The sequence below is a fragment of the Lates calcarifer genome, linkage group LG18, assembly GCF_001640805.2.
Source record: "Lates calcarifer isolate ASB-BC8 linkage group LG18, TLL_Latcal_v3, whole genome shotgun sequence".
Lineage (NCBI taxonomy): Eukaryota > Metazoa > Chordata > Actinopteri > Centropomidae > Lates > Lates calcarifer.
The window spans coordinates 13,351,568-13,369,969 of record NC_066850.1 but is presented as its reverse complement, the minus strand read 5'-3'; the positions used below and the strand labels follow the sequence as shown (position 1 = coordinate 13,369,969).

Sequence of the window (18,402 nt, the reverse complement as noted above, 5' to 3'; positions counted from 1 at the left end):
AAAAAAGGTGAAAAACTCTCAAATGAAATGATCAGAGGAGTCATGTTTTTATACTTAAGTTCATAACAGTGGCTCAGGGTTCAGTGTTCAGGGTCATTGTCCTGCTGAACTTCAGCTGGAGGACTCAGCAGGACATTATCCTGTAAGATACATTGATAAACTTCATTTTCCCCTTGATGATGTTGAGCTGTCCAAACCCAGACACAGTAAAATCCCAAATCATGTTGACTCTGGACAGGTGTGTTTTGTAATTGTGTGGTGGCAGAAGCAAACCCCTGGAGCCTCTGTGTGTAGCAGATTAATCAGTGTCTAAATTGCTCATGAGTGTGAATATTTTGTTTGTAGTGTTGTAGTTTGTAGTTTCATATGCCCCGTAACTGACATGACCTCACATTGTTACCTCACCACAGACCGTTGGTGGATTGGGCGACTGCAACATGAGGTTTTCTCCAGCAAAGCAACTGGAAACTATTACTTTATTCAGGTTTTTCCATTTGTCACCCATCTGTATTTTCTACATAAACACATATCTGATATTTATGTGGGTTTTCTGCTTTTACACACAGATTTTTTAATTCAGATCACATTAATATTCAATTTTTCCCCCAATTTTGAAAACAGTAGCTCTGGTTTCAATAAAAAAAAAGTGCAACAACCTGAACAACAACCTGCAGGCCTCTGAACACATCACAGCCATCTGCATCATCAAGGGAACAACAACTTCCTGAATTATCATGAAAACACAGTTAAAAATATCCTCTGACCCTGTTCAGCAGAGTCTGGAGGACGAGGTCTCTCTCTGAAATCCTCTCTGGAGTTACCTCTGAACTTCCAGCAGCTCTGCAGGTCTCAGTCACTGCTGTTCATCTGCGGTTATTTCCCTTTCATTGTTAACTGGGTGTTCCACTTCAGATCTTCCTCACTATGAACATGTTGCAACATGTCATGAGTAATGTGACGCAGAGATGTTGTAAAACACGATTTGATGACTTTATGGAACCAGTGAAAAATATTCGTGCAGAAAGAAAACAGCAGTTTGACAGTAAAGTGGAAATATTATTTCTGTCTGAGTTGAGTCTGATTAAAATGCTCTGGTAGAAACTGGTCTTTGGTTGAAGGATGTCTGCAGCTGTGAAGACTTTAATCCTGTTATCAGTCTCTGAGGAATTCACACACCCACACCCGACACAATAAATGAAAAATCAAATAGAAAAATGACCCTGCCACTCGATCCTTCATTTCTCAACCCGGAAAAAATCCTGATGGGAAAATACTGAGACAGAGAAGGATATCTGGGTATTACTGTTGTGTGGGGTTTTCATCACAGGCCCACAGGAACAGACACTACTACAATATCACTGATGTGGCATGAGATTGACGGAGTTGATACCTGTCAAACAGGACTTCCTCCTGGAGGAGCAGCCAACTCTGGATGCTGGCTCTGTTGTGGGGTTCCCCAGGGGTCGATCCCAGATCCCAGACATGTCAATGATTTTCACTGTGATTTCCCTCTTCCTGATATTAACTGATGCTTGTCTTACAGGTTTAATCATGAGGTTCTTATAATGTCTCTTTCTCATGCATTGATAAAAGTGATATTTTTATAGTAAAAGTGCAACAAATGACAACATGAAAACAAAGTTGCTTGTAGTGATGAACCTGCAGAGAATTATCAGCTGAATCTGCAGCTCCACTTGAGCTTGAGCTCAGCTCATTGTGTATTTGTCCAGACCACTGCTTTACAAGCTGTAAAAAATCCACTGTCCACAACCTGCTCAGCAGCAAATAGCAGACAGACACAGTCAGAAAGCAGCTGAACATAGTGAAGCATTTAGCAGCTGAAGAGCCAGATATTTCCCTCAAGAGGTGGTGGAGACCAAAACAGAGCAAAAAGAGAGGGAATACTGGACAAAAACGACTGCAAATGAATGATAATATTGCTCTGTAACTAATAGATGTGGAAATACATTCACAAATCAGTCATACGAACTTAAGAGGTGATGATATGCCACTGCTGAAAACTTGTTTCTTCTGCTCCCAAGTGGCTAAACAAAAAATTTGTTATTGCAGGTTTAAGGTCAACATCACTACAACCCAAAACTGATTTTTGGTTTGGCCACTTGGGGGCAGCAGAAACAAGTTGTCAACATTGACGTATCATGTTGATATGATTTTTTATTTTTATGTTGATATGACTGATTTGAGAACTTATTTCCACATCCAGCAGTTACAGAGCAATGTTATCATATTCAGAGTCATTTAAGGCCAGTATTCCCTCTCTTTTAGCTGTGCTTTTGGCCTCCACCACCTCCCGAGGAAAATATTTGGCTCATAAATATCAGTCCCGAATAAAAACATCAGATCTGTGTGGAGTGATGCGGAGACTGGGGCCTCCCTCACATTAAGGGCCTGTGATTACAGGCTGCTGGAGGCGCCCATGGCCAAAATTTTTTGTTTGGCCACTTGAGCAATTCTCTCAAGCATTTATTGTCGTAATTGCAGTATTGCAGTTTCTTTCCTCTGAAACATCTCCCTCCACTCTCTTGTTTTCAAATACTGATCGTAGTAACTTTTCCAGGATCAGCTTCTCCTCCAGCAGTGCTGATGGTGTTGATATCATAAGTCTAAGAGAAAGGATTACATTCAGGAATGACTGTAATTACTCTCACTGCCAGAGGAGGGAGACAAAAGTTTCACACTGCAGGTTTAAAACGTAGCTTCGCTTTAATACCAAAACTAACACACTCCTTTAATGCACCTTGTAGTCATTTAAATGTTGCATAATTAAAGGATAATTACACCACCACTGAAGAGTTGTAAGTGTTACATAATATGACAAAAATAAACTGACTATACAAACATCTAATCTGAGCAAATCTACTGTCATAGGCTTTCCTTTGTTCTGTCTGAAGGAAGTTTATATAACACAATGTTCCTGCTTCTAATCCACCAGGGAGTACACACACACACACACACACACACACACACACATGCAGAAAAAAGAGGAAATGATGTCACTGGAGAAGCACAATAAAAATGGTCTTATAGCAAATCGATGACAAACACTATTAGAGGTAGTCGTCACAACTTGACTGACAGTTAATTTCCTCTTTATGTAATTGACAGTAAACACAGATTGTACCAGCTCAGCACTGACCTGTGTGTGTGTGTGTGTGTGTGATGGGGTTTTTTGGCTGGTTACCTGTCCTATATTTCTGCAGAGGGGGCGGAGGGTTGATCTGTATAAAGAGACAGGGCAGAGAGACATCTTCACAACAGCATCCACTGACAGGTGAGGACACATGCACAGATGCAGAAGATTCATTCAGCCCTCCAGTGTTTTATCAGTTTGTTTGACTTTGTTATAATTTATTCTCTGTTTCTGTCTTGCAGGTGAAAACACTCTGACTTCTCCTCATTCTGAAAGGATTAAGATCATTTATCTCTCAGAAAGATGAAGCTCAACGTGGCAACACTCTCCTCCTTCATACATCCAGCCAGCGCCATCCTCATTCTCCTGCCGCTGCTTCTGATGGGCTGGGCCGAGCAGGCAGCAGCGCACCCTGTTGACCGCCCACTCAGCCAGCCTCTACGAAACCCGGAGACATACCAGGCTGTCCGGGAAATGTCGCAACATGTGAGTGGTTAATTTAAAAACATATGTACGTGTATGTTTTAAGTATTGAAAACAAATATTATTTTAGCACCTTTAATCTGTGGTTGAAATAGTACTTACTTAAGTAAAAGTAGTGATACCATACTAGAAAAATACAAGTACAAGTAAAAGTCATGCATTCAAAATCTTACTCAAGTTCAAAGGTTTGTAATGTGAAAAATGTACTGATAGTATCAAAAGTAAAAGTACTCAATATGCAGCAGGATGTCTTCTGTTATTGGCCTCATTCTACTTTAAAACTGATATTTCCCTTAAACTTCAGTACTCAAGTAAATGTATCTGACAATGTATTAATATCAGGAGTGTGATTTTAATATTTTATTGTACTTACACTTTCTTTATATTCTATATATTTACAATCTAATAATTTTAATTTTTATTCCATAGTTTAGCTAGTGCTCCACATCTTCTCTTAAGTATATCTGGATTTAATTTTCTCATATCTGAAAAAGTTGGGTGTATTACAGGTTAATTCCAGTATTACATTTTGATATTTTTAGGCCTAATAAAACATAGATAAATAAAAGATTCAGTATCTTTCCACCAGAATTTTATACCTGACAGGTTGTGGAAGGCTTTGAACCAACATTTAGGGTCTAAATCTAGCAGTTTGAATAAATAAAAGGTGAGAATCCAGATAAGTTAAACATTTTATATGCTTTTTTTTGTAAATGTGTGATACTGATCTGTCTTCTTGTCTCTTCAGGCTCAGGGGATGCAGACAGAGGACGACTCCAGCACCAGACTGATGCCCAAAGTCAACACTGACCAGGTGAGGAATAAACTCAAACAACGCTCGTGTTTTGTTTCATGTTTACCACAAAAGTATTAGCAACATAACAAATAATGTCCTCCAAACATAACTCGACCTCTGACCTCTCCACCTTCCCCCCAGGACCACCTGAAGATCTGCTGCCTCCATGCCAACATCCTGGACTTCTACCTGAACAATGTCCTGCGTCACAGTGACAACGGGCATCCCAAAATGCACCGGCTGAAGACTGACCTCACCCGAGTCAGCGAGGACCTGCAGGCACATGGATGTGTGAGTATAGAAGTTTTTTTTTAATCAAGAAAGTGAAAATGTTGAACTATTCCCTTAATAATCTGTTAGCTGGTAAATAGTGGTCCCTGAAAACAAATCACTCCTTACAACTCATAAGCTCTGTTTTTGAGCCCAAAAATCTATTTAGAAAAAAAAGAAATAAGAGTATTTTTTTTATTCTCTCTTTAAAAAGTACTTACTTAATACCAGACAAAATTAGTTAAAATTGAGCTGTTTTTTGCAGTGTACATGTGTGGTGGCGGTGTGGTTTATTTTAATATTGATCAAGACTTTCTGTGGTTTCAGTCAGAGAAAGTGAACACACGTACAGCACACCTAGAGACAGGAAAGACTGAACTGATAACAGCTGCTAACCTTGAATATCTCTCCCTCCAGAATGTGACTCACTACCACGATCATCATCACATCGTTGAGTTTCGCAACAAGCTCACCAAGGTAAAATTTTTAAATTTTAAAACCGCAATTTTTTCCAAAATTTTTTTTAGATCAGATGTTGATACCGAAGCAGAAAGCCACTGTGGTTGTTGCTTAACAACTCCTCATGTAAAAATCACTTAACCATGGTTAATGGCTTATATTGATAGAAAACAGTTGTACCATTAAAGGTATTGCTAATAATTTGGAGACCTGCATTTTTATGATGCCACCTTGACTTTTGATTAACAAAACACTTGTTTCACATGTAAACAAACATACATCAGAGGGCACTGCAGAAAGGGGTTGAGGACAGCTTCAAGCCCTTTGGTTCATACTGAAAACACCTCTGAAATATATTGTATTATATTTAAGAAAGACTCAGTAATTTCCTAAAACATCTGCTCAAAGAAACAGGAGGAAATTGTGCATCTGCTGGGGACTATTTTTAGTGGCGTATTGATACACATTTTACACAGCAGTACCATATTTGTTGGTGTTGGTCTTTTCATTGGATTTTTTTTGCAATAAGAAAGCTATAGAATATCACAGCTTATACTTTACATTGATCTGCAGTATTCAGTGTGTTTCTGTTGTTTCTAATGTGTGTCTATTTGTTTCAGTTGGGTGGTGAGCGAGGTATTAACAAAGCCTTGGGAGAGATCGACATCCTGTTCACCTACCTGCAGGACTTCTGCATCCAGCCCAAAAACTCCACCACTGCCGTCGCCGCTGCCGCACTCTGATGCCTCAACTGTTTCTACTGTTTTTACTGAACACTGAGCAGAGAGACGCTTTTCTATTTATCATATTTATCATCTTTTATACCATCCACTTTTATAATTTTATTTATTCATGTGTTTTATTTGGAAAAATATTTAATATTTTTTATATTTATAAAAATTATATATTTATAAAAACTGGAGTATGACTGATTAGTTATTGATCTATTTATTGATTAGAATGTTTTAATACCCGAGCTGAAAGGACTCTGGTGTTGATCATGTTGCCATGTTATGGCTGATTATTTTCAAAGGTGTTACAGTATTTAAATGTTCATCATTACACTCAGACTGTTGGACACACTGTGGATGTTTCTGAATGGATTGTGTGTTACAAGATTTACTTGAAAATAAATAAAGTTTGGTTCAAATAGTAAAGTTGTCTTTCTGTCTGTTGGTGAAGGAACTGTCCAGTGTTTTTTTTTTTTTTTGTTTTTTTTTAAAGCTGGTACAGTACAAAAAACCCCACAATAATGAGGATGAAGATGATCTTGGTTGTGTTTGTTTGGTTGACAGAGTCAAAGCAAATCCACCTGGACATCTGGTCCTGAGTCTAAATAAAGTACAGCAACAACAGAAACAGATAATGCTGCCAAAAGTGGAAGCTGACTCTTTTCTTAGTTCCTAAAAAGTACTACTATTACTGTATTTAACAGCTTTGGTTCTGTTGGCTTGTGGAGAGGAAATGCCAAAGTCAGAGTGGATATTTGTAACCTGATAATGACTGAAACGTCACTTTGGTTTTATTGTTCTAATAAGTCTGATGCTGTGTTCATGTTTTCCATTTGGGAGGAGGCAAGTGACAAAGCTGTTACACCATTTTTCACTGAGTGATTTGAGCTGTGGGAACAGGCTGTGATAAAGACGTTAGTCAAGATTAAAGTGCAACTGAAGTGAAATGTCATTTTGTTTTCTGCAGCACAGATATCTGCTCTGTAAATCACTTGTCCTGTGTTTTTCTTGGAAAAAAAATCAGATACCAAAAGGCCTCAGAAGGTATTCAGAACCCCGTCACTTTATTGTAGATTTAATTGTAAATGGATCAATCCATACTCAATAATCCGTAATGACCAAGAGAAAACATGTTTTTAGCTGGAGTCTTGGGTGTGTTTAGGTGCATCCTATTTGCTTTAACTATCCTTGAGATGTCTGTAGAACTTGACTAGAGTCAATTAATTGGACATAGGTTAGATAGCATAAGGTCCCACAGTTCACACTGAGGACAAACACCAGACCACAAAGTCCATTTCTAAAGCTTTGAGTGTTGAGTGTTCCCAGGAGTACAGTGACTTCAATCATAGTGAAATTTGGAAGCACCAGGACTTCCTGGTTCCTACTGGAACACCTCCTGAAGTTAGATTTCCAACTCAGAAAGTCAAAGCAATCTCAGCCAAACAGCCGAGCATGATTCTGTGAAGGTTGTCCTGGAGAGAAATGCCATAACTCAGGTTTCCTGGTGCAAGACAAGTGGTAGATCTTGACGCGTCTTGGCAGCACGGCATCGTGGGTGTGGGTGTTTTCGACTTGAGTCATGCGCTGCTGATGTATGTTGCCCTTTAAGATCACTTGGCTGACATTAAATGTAGAAACTGTTCGTCGTCCTATCAAATTTCGACAGGTGGTATACTCTGAGCGCTCTGAAGACGTTGACCCTGATTCTCATGATGCCTCTGGCCTCGTAGGCAGACAAGTCATACAGAAATGAAGTAAACAGATGTGAGAGCTGGTGTGAACAACAAATTACAAATTACCATTGTTCATAAATAATCAGCTGGTTGAAATTGTTTCTTCCTGCAAATATCTGTGTTTGTTTTGATATGAAGTTGAACTAGTCAGAAAATGTTCATGCAATGTTTGAAAAAGCAAAATCCAGGTTATTTCTACTCAAAGTTGTTTTGACAGTTGTTCACGTCAAAGTATGTCCACTAAAGTGCTTGTTTTTGCCACTGACAGTTTCAGATTGTTATTATAAGTGTCAGACAATATTATGGATAGGATTCCTACAGAGATAGACCTTTTTATTAAAGAGAAATATCACTATATATCACTACCAGACCATTGACAAAAACAGGAGTTTTACAGAGCAGAACACAGGAGCTGCTGGAATACCACTGCCTCCATCTGTTATTCTGTTTGTGTTATTGTGTGACTTTCAATGATGGAAGATGTATTCAGGTCCTTTACATCAATACAATTACCCCAGTATTTCTTCTTGCGTTTCATTAATTCTGAAAACTAATTTATCATATGTCTAAAATCGTTTGTCATGATTGGTTTGATCAAATTAGATTAAATTATATCGTATCTGACATCTACACTATTCTCACATGCACACACACACAAACACACATACACACACGCACACACACTGACCTATATATATTAAACTGGTGCAGAAAACTGCAGAAACCACAAGTACATGAGACCTACTTACCTACTTTCAATGGTGTAGGTTTGGTTTCGTCTTAGTTTGTGTGTTTGTGTGTGTATACATGGGTACTGTATAATATGAGTGTGTTTGTGTATATTAATGTGTACATTTGGGGGTAGGGAGCCCCCCCCCCCCCCCCCCAAACCCTGTGGGACCAAACTATAACTTCAGGAGAGATTGTGAGAAGATATTTACATCAGTTGGTTCATGCCACTCAAAAATTCAGTTTTCTGTTTCCAGCTGAAACCACGCAAACCGTTCGGTGATGGAGGACAGTGTTGATGGTGACAGTTTTCAGATTCTCCTGTGTATGGAGCTGCTACTCTAACTTTCACATCTTTTTCTGTTGGTAACATTTGGTTCTCAGACTGTTAGGCCCAGTTCAGACACGATGGTGTCATGGCCGACAGATTTCAAGCACCAGGCCTGTATAGAGTAGTGCAGGGATGACGTATTTTTGTAGCCTGGATGTTAGCATCACCTTGGTTCCTTCAACAAAAAGCCAACTGGATTTATTCATTGGGTATTGGAAAATGAACTGTGGCCAATTACAGTTTATGATGAATGCACTGGAGGGCTCTGCATTTCACAGCTAGGCCTTCACTAGTGTCCTACCTGAATTAACCCACCTCTTAACACAGTATAACAGAACATGTCTTGAGCTTGTGTTAAAACCACAGACCTTATTTAATTTTTTGTATTTTCCTGACCAGTTTGACATTTTCCTTTATGTTGACCAACAGGATGACAGAGCACTCTCTTAGGCTTATATCACCACCTGCTGGTTTGGCTCTTGACAGCGTTCAACAGCTTGTTTACAATTTCTTGACCCTTTGAGTCACCATTACAGTTTGTGACAAATTTATTTTTCTGCAATATAATGTTCTGCCCAGTGTGTTTCTTGGTCATCTATTGTTAAAAAAAAACACCATGCAAACATCATACCTGCTAAACATCAGCATGTTATCACACCTGAACCTAAACCTAAACCAGATCCTCACAAAGATAGTAGTACTAGAGCAAACACACACACACACACACACACACACACACACCTGTCTGCCTGAACTCTTTCCAGTCATTAACCTCTTTGTGGAGAGGCAGGGCCACCAGGGCTCTACCTGTGTGATGTCATCACAGGGGATTTCCCACACAGGTGTCACCAGGAAGCAGAGAAACAACAGCAGACTTTTCACTGTGTGTGTCTGTGTGTCTGGGTGAGCGATAAGGATCTATATTTAGCTGCAGTCTTTGTGTTGAAACAGATCAAATGACGACGTCACACTCAGGGGCCTCTGGTCTGGAACTATTTATAGAGGCAACGTCCCTGATGAAGAGCAGCAGCTTTTAAAGGTTCATGTAATTTTACCACCTGAGTTTTTGCATGTGTGTGTAAACAATTTGTGTGTGCAACACAAATATCTGTCCATGAATCATGTTGACAGAACAGTTTGAGCCTTAGTAATGCCAAAAAGTATCCTGACTCTGCAACACAATGAAATGAAATATTAAATTATTTTGTAACTCCTGTTCCCATGATTTAGGTACAACTTGATCCTAATCCTATACTTGTTTACATTTTAGCACATAAAAGTAGTTAAATTATTTATTAGCATTTCCTGTTTGCAATGTACCCGTGAATGTACAGACAACTGTCTATATACATATATGTGCTGCATCATCATCAAATGCTGATGGTATAACATAAGAAAAATTAATATTAACTCCTAATATTCTTCTCTTTCCCACTTGTATTTAGGGATAATTGTGCATTAAATTCCGGAACTACAGCTCCCACAGGCACAGGAAGTACAATGTTGCTAGCACTGGATTCAGCGAGCAAGTTTTAGCCCTTTTTTTCGTTAGCCTATATTTATTTAAACTTTGGCGAATTGGAACCATTAAAAGTAGCCAAATGAGCCATTAGCATCTCTTGTTTGGAGTATGTTCATAAATGCACAGACAAGTGTCACTGCATTACTGTGACTCTGAAGAAAACTTAAAAACGCGTTGATTTTCAGGCAAGTTCTGGAGCGTCTTTTTTCCCTGATTTCTAAGCGGAATTGTGAACGTTTACTCGGGATGGACATCGGAGTCAATGATATCTCCGTAAAGTGTAAGTCATTCTGATTGTATAAATACGTGTATCATGTCTGAGTGTTCAGATTTGACCGAAATATGACTCCAGAATATGAAGAACAGAAGACAGCACTGAATTACACCAGTGCAAGGGCTGCATTAGTGAGGGCCAGTATTTAAAAGTTCGAGGACCAGTTTCAATTTAATGTGTAATTAGCAAGATTAACATATTCTGACAGTGATTATTAGTTTAATTTTACATGATGATCACCTTATAAAATATAATGTATTATCACATACTGATGTTCCTGCACCCATACACAGGAGTTTTTAATTATTGTGGCTGATTACACCATCTCTCATTCAGCATCTGTCTTTCATTTTTCTGTCTGAAAGAAATAATAGTGTTCCTGGAGTTTACTTTCCACATTCTAATGGTGCATTTTTATAAATATTTTCATACAAATATTTTACTGTCATCAGCCTGTGCCTCTGTCCTTTACACACACTGTGTCCCAGCCTTGCAGGGATGCAAAAATCAGCTTGAAAAAAAAAGTGCATAAATATGCGGAAGGTTCTTTTCTGACAGGATTAGAGAGAGAGACAGGATATGAGACGCACACAAGTCTACAGACCAATTAATGTAAAGTATGCGGAGACGCAGGGCATGTAGATGATGGCGACAGGAAGTAAAAGGTCTTCAGTGTGGTCGCAAAATTGCAACGTGAAACTAAAACTAACCATGAATATAAGAAAAACATGAAGCTTGGCTCAGACTTACAGACATGAAAACAGTCTAAAAACCCTTTCATTGATCATAAATTGATAAAGACAGAAATAATACAGACAGTACTCCTGTGAAAAACTCCAGCTGTAAAGCTGTAAAGCTGGAGTTTTTCGTGTATAGCTACAACAAAGAAAACACAGCCTTTGAAATTTGGAAATTTCCCAACTTTTAGTTTCAGTTGTTTTCAGCTCTTGTTCAGTGACATATTTTTCTGTCTCCTGTGTCTCGCAGTCACTGATGAACCGGTTCTGTTTGAGGAAACTGAAGCAGCAGGAGAAAACCCACTGAGAGACCCTGAATCTGATCTGGACTGTCCTGATGTGAGGTGATGATGTTAACTGAGATTTTCTAGTTATATGGGTCAAACAGCAGCTCGTCACTTGCTGAAAACTGCAGCGTGGAAAGCAAACCTGCACAGTCACTGTTTCTCGCCGAAGTCGGCAAAGACACAACCTACTTTTATCTGACCGCACATCTGAACACTAAAACCTGTTTATCACAGTAAAAATATCACCACAGACTGAAATCTGATCCGTCATCAAAGATATGAAAAAAAAACCTGCAACTGACGTCATCATAGTCAATCAATAAAACAATCCAAACTATGAGTGAATCCTCGTATTTTAGAAGCTGAACGCATGAAATGTTTACATGAACAATGATTTAAACAGTTTCCAAAAAAAAAGTGTGCACTCTGTATGTGTGTGTGAATGTGTAGCATAAAGGTCTTTGAGTGGTCAATATGCAGTCTCTTCAAAGGTATGGTTGGAGGTAGGCAGCATTTGATCATGGTTACTATTAATAAATGTCTGTGACAGGAGGAAAACTCCTGTCTCCTGCATGAATTTTATCATTTAGTCCATGAAACTTAAAAAAAAAAAAAAAAGGTCAAGAATGTCCTTTACAATGTCATACAGTCGAACATGACATCTCGATGATGTTGTTCTGTTCGACCAAAAGTCCAAATACCCCAAAAATATTTAATATGTGACAAAGACAAACAAGCAGTCCTCCCATCTGAGAGGTGAGAATCAGAGAGTATCTGTCAGTTTCACTATTTCTGCTATTTTGCTGTCTCTTGATCGACTAATTGGTTAATTGTTTCAGCTGTCCTCCACACTCATTCACCACTCTGTCCTCTACACTCAAAAGGCACATTACACTATGTTAGAACTGCTTGTTGGATGGATGGACAGCTTCAGAAACCTCCTCTACCCCCACATCTTTCCAACAATAGATTAGAGAAGGTTTGTGTCTGACTTTCTGAAACCAACGACCTGCCCTAAAGCAACATTATGCATCTATTTTATCTTAAAATATCAGTTTCAGACTCATAGTGAGCAGGTACGATCTCCCTCTAACTGAGTGACAGTCAGCAGCTTAAACTGCTGGAATCAGGTCCAGAAAGTTCAAGAGTAATAGCTGAACTGTAGATCAGTTAAAAAGACTCTGAAGTCATTAAAAACCAGCGTTCATCTCTGATTTCCAGCCAAGAAACTTTGAAAATATCAAGAATTATAAACAGAGTTTGGTTTGTTTGTTATATCGACAGGACTGGAAACTTAAACCAGGCAGCGTTTACCATCAAAACATACTCTGCATTAATTTTATATAAGTTTCTATAGGAGACACGGTGCTGGAGCCTTTCCCAGCATGCACTGCAGGGGCTGATCAGCTACTGACAGACAGGCAGTAGGTGTATACACTGAGCTGTGTTGTCTGTGGCTGTTTGACCTGGTTACTGTTCTGACTTCCAGGAACTAACTACAGCAAACACACACAGACTTAAAGACTCCTTCACCTTGACTCAAGCATCTTGAGGTGTTCTTCTTCTTCTTCTTCTGCTATGGTGCCGGTGTGCTTACATCTTCGTTCCGTCTCTAATCTGGGTCGGGTGGCGACTCGGCGCTTTCTGAAACCTGCCGAGGTGGAAAAAAAAAGAAACTTGAGTCAGGAGTTTTTCTTTTCTTCTCTTTGAACCTGCAACCTAGTTTTATCTGACCGCAAACTCTAAACACCAAAACCAGGTTGTGCACAAACTGGACCCATTAATGCCGCCGCCATGACACGCTGTGATACGCCATGATGACTCTGCAGAAAGAGGAGAGAGAGGAGGACAGGGTAGAGGAGAAGAGAATAGGTTAAGAGGAGGAGAAGAAAAACAAATAGAGAAGGAGATAAGAGAGGAAAAGAAAGGAGGAGAAAGAATAAGTAGGATGGGATGAAGATAAGAGGAGGAGAGGGAGAAAGGAGGAGATAGAAAAGCAGAACAAGAGAGGGGTAAAGAAGAAGAGGAGGGAGAAAGGAAAGAAAGCAAGAGGAGGGAGGACAAGAGGAGACAGGAGAAAAGGAAGGAGGTGAAGGGAGGAGAGAAGGAGAGAGAAATAGGAGAAAGTAGACAATGGAGGAGAAGAGAAATACAAGACAATTAAAGAAAGAGGAGAGAGGAGAGGAAAAAGAAGGAATGCCAATAGGAGGAGACGAGAGGAGGAGAAAAGAAAGTAAGGAAAGAAAAAGCGAAAGGAGGAGATAGTGGAGTGAAAGAGGAGAGAAAACATGGGAGGAAATGAGTGAGTGGGAAAGAAGAAAGGCAAGAGGAGGTGAGGAGTAGGAGAGAGTAGTAAAGCCGAGGAGAAAAGTTAGAAAGTATAAGAAAAAGAAGAAAGAGAGGAGGTGAAAACAGAAAAAGAGGAAAGAGGATATGGGAAGAGAGGAGGTAAGAGAATAAAGGCTAAAATGGAGACAGGAGGAGAAGGAGGAGAAAAGAAAGAAAGAAAGAAGAGACAGGAGGAGGACCAGGAAAGAGGAGAGAAAGGGGAGGTGACATCAGCAGGGAGACTCCTTGGAAATTTGGAGTGAGTGAGTGAGTCAGTGATATTAGGAAATTCTTGAAACAGGAGAAGAAAAGAAAAGAGGGGGAGTGGTGACAGAGAGGTGGAGGAGAGGAGGAGGAGAGGAGGAGGTATAAATGAAGCAGAGGGGAGTGAGCCTGCTGCAGTTGAAGATGTCTCTCCTCATCGTCAGGATGTCTGCTCTCACTCTGCTCCTCGGCCTCGTCGCCGGGCTTGTCACCACGGTGACGGCCCAGCGTGGGCTCACCTGCCGACAGGAGATCCCGGCTGAGCTGATCCGAGAACTGTGGAGCCGGACCACCCTGCTGATCAATAAACTGCCGGTAAGATCAATAACCTCTGATCAATAATTCTGAATATATGTGATGCTGTCAGTCATATTTTTTAGGCTGATGATCAACTAAAGACCAATAATCACTTCTGTCAATCAATATGTCAATTTAATTGTCAGTATAAGCTCAGTTCTCTTGTCTATTGATTAGTCTGCTGATCTGTCATTGATTAGTCTGTAAATTAAATCAATCTCAGTTAAGAGCCAATTAACAGTCAATATTGATTCTTATTGATTAGCCAGCTGTTCATTACCTGTTTGCAGTCAATCAGTTAAATGGCATTTATCACATTTACCAATTAGTCTGCCAATCAATAAATCAGTTTACTTTGAATTAAATTCCAAATAGTAATGATTATTGATTGTTTATTAATACCATGTCATCTTATTTTTCAGTAAGTCAATAATAACTGAATAAGTATAAACTGATGATAAACTGACGGCAGATCAATCATCAATCAAACATAAACAGTTTTTATTGATTATTATTGATCAGCCTTACGTGTTAAGTTTCAAACTGATCAATATGCTGTCAATTATCAGATGAAGATGAATACTTTTGTTTTATTATACGTTAAAATGAATCATCAGTTGACAGACAAGCTAATCAATATCCACTAATGATTATGTAATTTATTAATGGGGAGCTGGTGCTGGTTATTGATCAGTGATGTCACATGCTAATCACTGAAAAATGGTCAAATAATGTGAATCAAAGGCTGAACACAAATCAATCAAAAACAGAGAAATCAGTTCTTTCAAAATAAAAGTCTTTTAATTGTGAGCCTGTAGTATCTTGTGTGATCTGATTGTTACAGATTTATAAACACCACGGTTTCAAATCAGCTTTTTTAAAATTAGATTGATGAGTAATACAGTGAAGCACTGGCTCTTCAGTTGATCAGACAGGAAGTGAAAATGTAAAAAGCTGCAATTTCTAAACCAGATCAAAGCCCCCAATCAGATCAAAGAGTTTGACTGAAAACACACAAGGTCCTTTAAAGGTCCTCTTACTACCTTTTACTCAAGCTTTCAGTTACATCTCATTGTCTTTATAAATTGATGGTGTTTGCTCAGTAGGAAATGGAGGATTAGAACTCCATAAAAGAGTGGACTCTCCAGGAAATTACAAATAAATTGAAAGAAAACAAAAATAAAAAAACTGTCATCGTGATTAAATTGAGATTAATTGGTTTCATGTTTTCCTCTGCAGAGAGAAGAAAACTTCTCCAGGCGACTGAGACTGCTGCCCAAGTTCTGCACCAAATGTCCTGAGGTCAGTAAACGCATCAGGCTCTAATCCTATCTGTTCCAGTGTTGACTTTGTGTCTCTGGTGAGAATATGTTTTTTTGAATGGAGTCTGGTTCTGCACAGCACAAAGTGGAAGTAAACCTTTTGCTGAGGTTTCATCTTCCAGCCATGATGTGACCGCTCGGTGTACCTCAACCACAACCACACACATTAACTATCTCCAGTCTTAATACTTAATCCACACGGAACCATGTCTAATATAAGACAACATAAACACCTCTACACAGCTCCTCATCTCTTTGGCATTTCTTCCCACAAACATTAACATGTAAAACCAGTGATTTACGCGGGTTTGCAGACATGTTGTAGTTGATGCACCTGTTCAGTCGAGTGTATGGCTCGGATTTCAGGAAGGAAGGAAGTAATTGAGCTGTGGGTTTACTTGACCGAATTTCAGTGTTTTAATTTTACCCCAGACAGTTTAATGATTTTATTTGGTGTAGATCATCATGATGGTAACAGGGATACAAAGTCCTGATTGAATGGAGGTCTCTGATAGTGGTTGCTTTTGCTGTTGCTCCATAGTAAGCTAAATGGTTTTCCACCACTGCATTCATATTTGGTCATGTATATCAAAAGTGTTGTTTGCTCTTATTTGTTGGTATTTGTATGGCAGCATTATATTAACAATAATAATAATAATAATAATAATAATAATAATAATGATAATGATAACACCAGCTGTACTTTATTTTTAGTACTAATTAGCAAATGGTAGCATGCTAGCATGTTAAACCAAGATGGTGAACATGGTGAATATTAAGCCTGACAAACATCAGAGTGATAGCATGAGAGGTTTCAGTCTGGACCAAAGTGAATAACTGACCAACATTGTCATAATTACAGCTGCCGTCAGCATGGCTAAAATCAAGCAGATTTGATACGTCTGATGACAAACAAGCTGTCTCCTCCACAGCGTGCGATTGGCTGGCTGGAGATGCGGGAGTTGATTGACGTCTACCAGAGGAGTGTGTTCAGCACAGCGGTTGTCCAGAAGCTCCTCCCCCTTCACTACAACGACCTGCTGTACCGACTGCAACACACACTGCAGCACTGTGTAAGTACACAACTGTAAACACACACTGTAAACACACACTGCGACACACACTGTAAACACACTTAAACACGGTGTGAGTACACAACTGTAAACACACACTGTAACACTGTGTGAGTACACAACACACTGACTAGTCTTTGTGTATTTTCAGGTTTCTTCCTCCAAACATTCAAAATGGTTGAAAATCATCAAGAAAATGGAGAGGAAGATTAAAAAGGTAAATATTTACAGTTTGTAACTAATACTACAACTGTGACTACTACTGCTTGTGTTCCTTCTCCTACTACTGCCTGTTACTGTTAATGTTAAATTCTCTTCCACTGTTACTGTAACGCTTACTACTGTTGCTATGGCAACTTAAATTTACTTCTACTGCTACTACATGATACTGATGGCACAGATACTAATACTACTACTACAGTTGTTATAATACTACTACTGTTTTATATACCAATGTTGCCTTTGTTGATGCTGTTGCTATGACAACTAATGTGATACAGCTCAGAATATTATTACAATCTGCTTCCTTTAACATGCTGTTTCCAACATGGTAATGAAATATTATTATTCATTCCATCCATCAGTTATCTTATCCCTTTCTGCGTCATGGGTATTGTTAGAATATATTTATTTAGTTATTATTAATACTAAGTAATGCTTGAATGATCTGGATAAATTCTAGTGATACTAACTGTTCCTGTCTTTCTGCAGAAGAGAAGAGATGAAGTAGCACTGAAGGCTGTCGGAGAGTTCACCTTCATCCTCAGATGGATTGATGAACTGACACAGCACCACATCCTGTAGAGCATCATCCTCATCCTCAGTATCAGTATTGTCAGCACCACCTCCACCAGCATCTTCTTCATCATCATTAGGGCTAATTATTATCAGCTTTTATCTTAAAAAACAGTGTTGGTTTTGGAATTTAAAAAATTGGATTTTTGCAGCACAAGCATGCGCTTAATTTATTATTATAGTAATTACTCTGGCAGGAAGCTCAGCTGTTTCTCTCAGTGTTTTTCTGTTGTTTCCTTCTTGTGTTTATTTAGTTTTGTATTAGCAGGACACAAGAACTTTTGAATGACCTAAAAGGCTCTAAAATCCACTTTAAAATGTGGTATTTGTGTGATATGAATGTGATATTTTTATTATGTTTTGTTTTTAATGTTTTACATTTGCAGCTATATTTACAAAATAAGTTATTTGTCAGATATTTATTACATTTGAGTATTTACTAAAGATTCCAGAGTGTTAAAAGTACTTAAAACTTTAATATATTGACCTTAAGACAGTATGAAGGAAGATATTTTTGTATGAATTATTGTAGCAATATTTATATGAAGTTGTCAGATTCTGAATAAATTAAACTAGATTTTTATCTTCATCACTCACGACTGTTGGTTTCTGGCTGATGGACCTTGAGTTTTGAGTGATAACTCCCTCTGCTGGTCAAGATTTGGTAATACAACACATGTTGGTGCTGCGCTTAATTAAGTCTTCACGGGGAAAGAAAAGTAGGGATAGGAATGAAAGAAAAGGAAACAATAAGAAAATGTAATAAAGAACAGAAAAGGAAAAGGAAGGGAAGGATGATAAAGGCAAGGCATAGAGTGAA

At 38.7% G+C, this 18,402-nt stretch overlaps 2 protein-coding genes across 3 annotated transcripts; both read left to right on the top strand.

The window, feature by feature from the left end:
- The first annotated feature begins 44 nt into the window (after positions 1-44).
- Positions 45-6,304, top strand: il22 (interleukin 22). 2 transcript variants are annotated; one of them, XM_018702886.2, is made up of 6 exons: positions 45-3,292; positions 3,498-3,637; positions 4,383-4,448; positions 4,572-4,721; positions 5,118-5,177; positions 5,780-6,304. In XM_018702886.2, the coding sequence occupies exons 1-6, from the start codon at positions 3,181-3,183 to the stop codon at positions 5,900-5,902; spliced, it is 651 nt and encodes a 216-aa protein (XP_018558402.1). In that variant the 5' UTR covers positions 45-3,180; the 3' UTR covers positions 5,903-6,304. The 2 variants fall into 2 exon arrangements, with proteins under 2 accessions (XP_018558402.1, XP_018558403.1); XM_018702887.2 differs by having other exon boundaries at positions 3,203-3,292; positions 3,394-3,637.
- Positions 6,305-10,184: 3,880 nt separating this feature from the next.
- LOC108901377 (uncharacterized) lies at positions 10,185-18,171 on the top strand. Its single transcript, XM_018702845.2, has 7 exons — positions 10,185-10,485; positions 11,467-11,560; positions 14,260-14,410; positions 15,632-15,694; positions 16,647-16,787; positions 16,939-17,004; positions 17,499-18,171. Exons 1-7 carry the CDS (start codon positions 10,452-10,454, stop codon positions 17,589-17,591), a joined length of 642 nt encoding a protein of 213 aa, XP_018558361.1. The 5' UTR covers positions 10,185-10,451; the 3' UTR covers positions 17,592-18,171.
- The last annotated feature ends 231 nt before the right edge of the window (positions 18,172-18,402 follow it).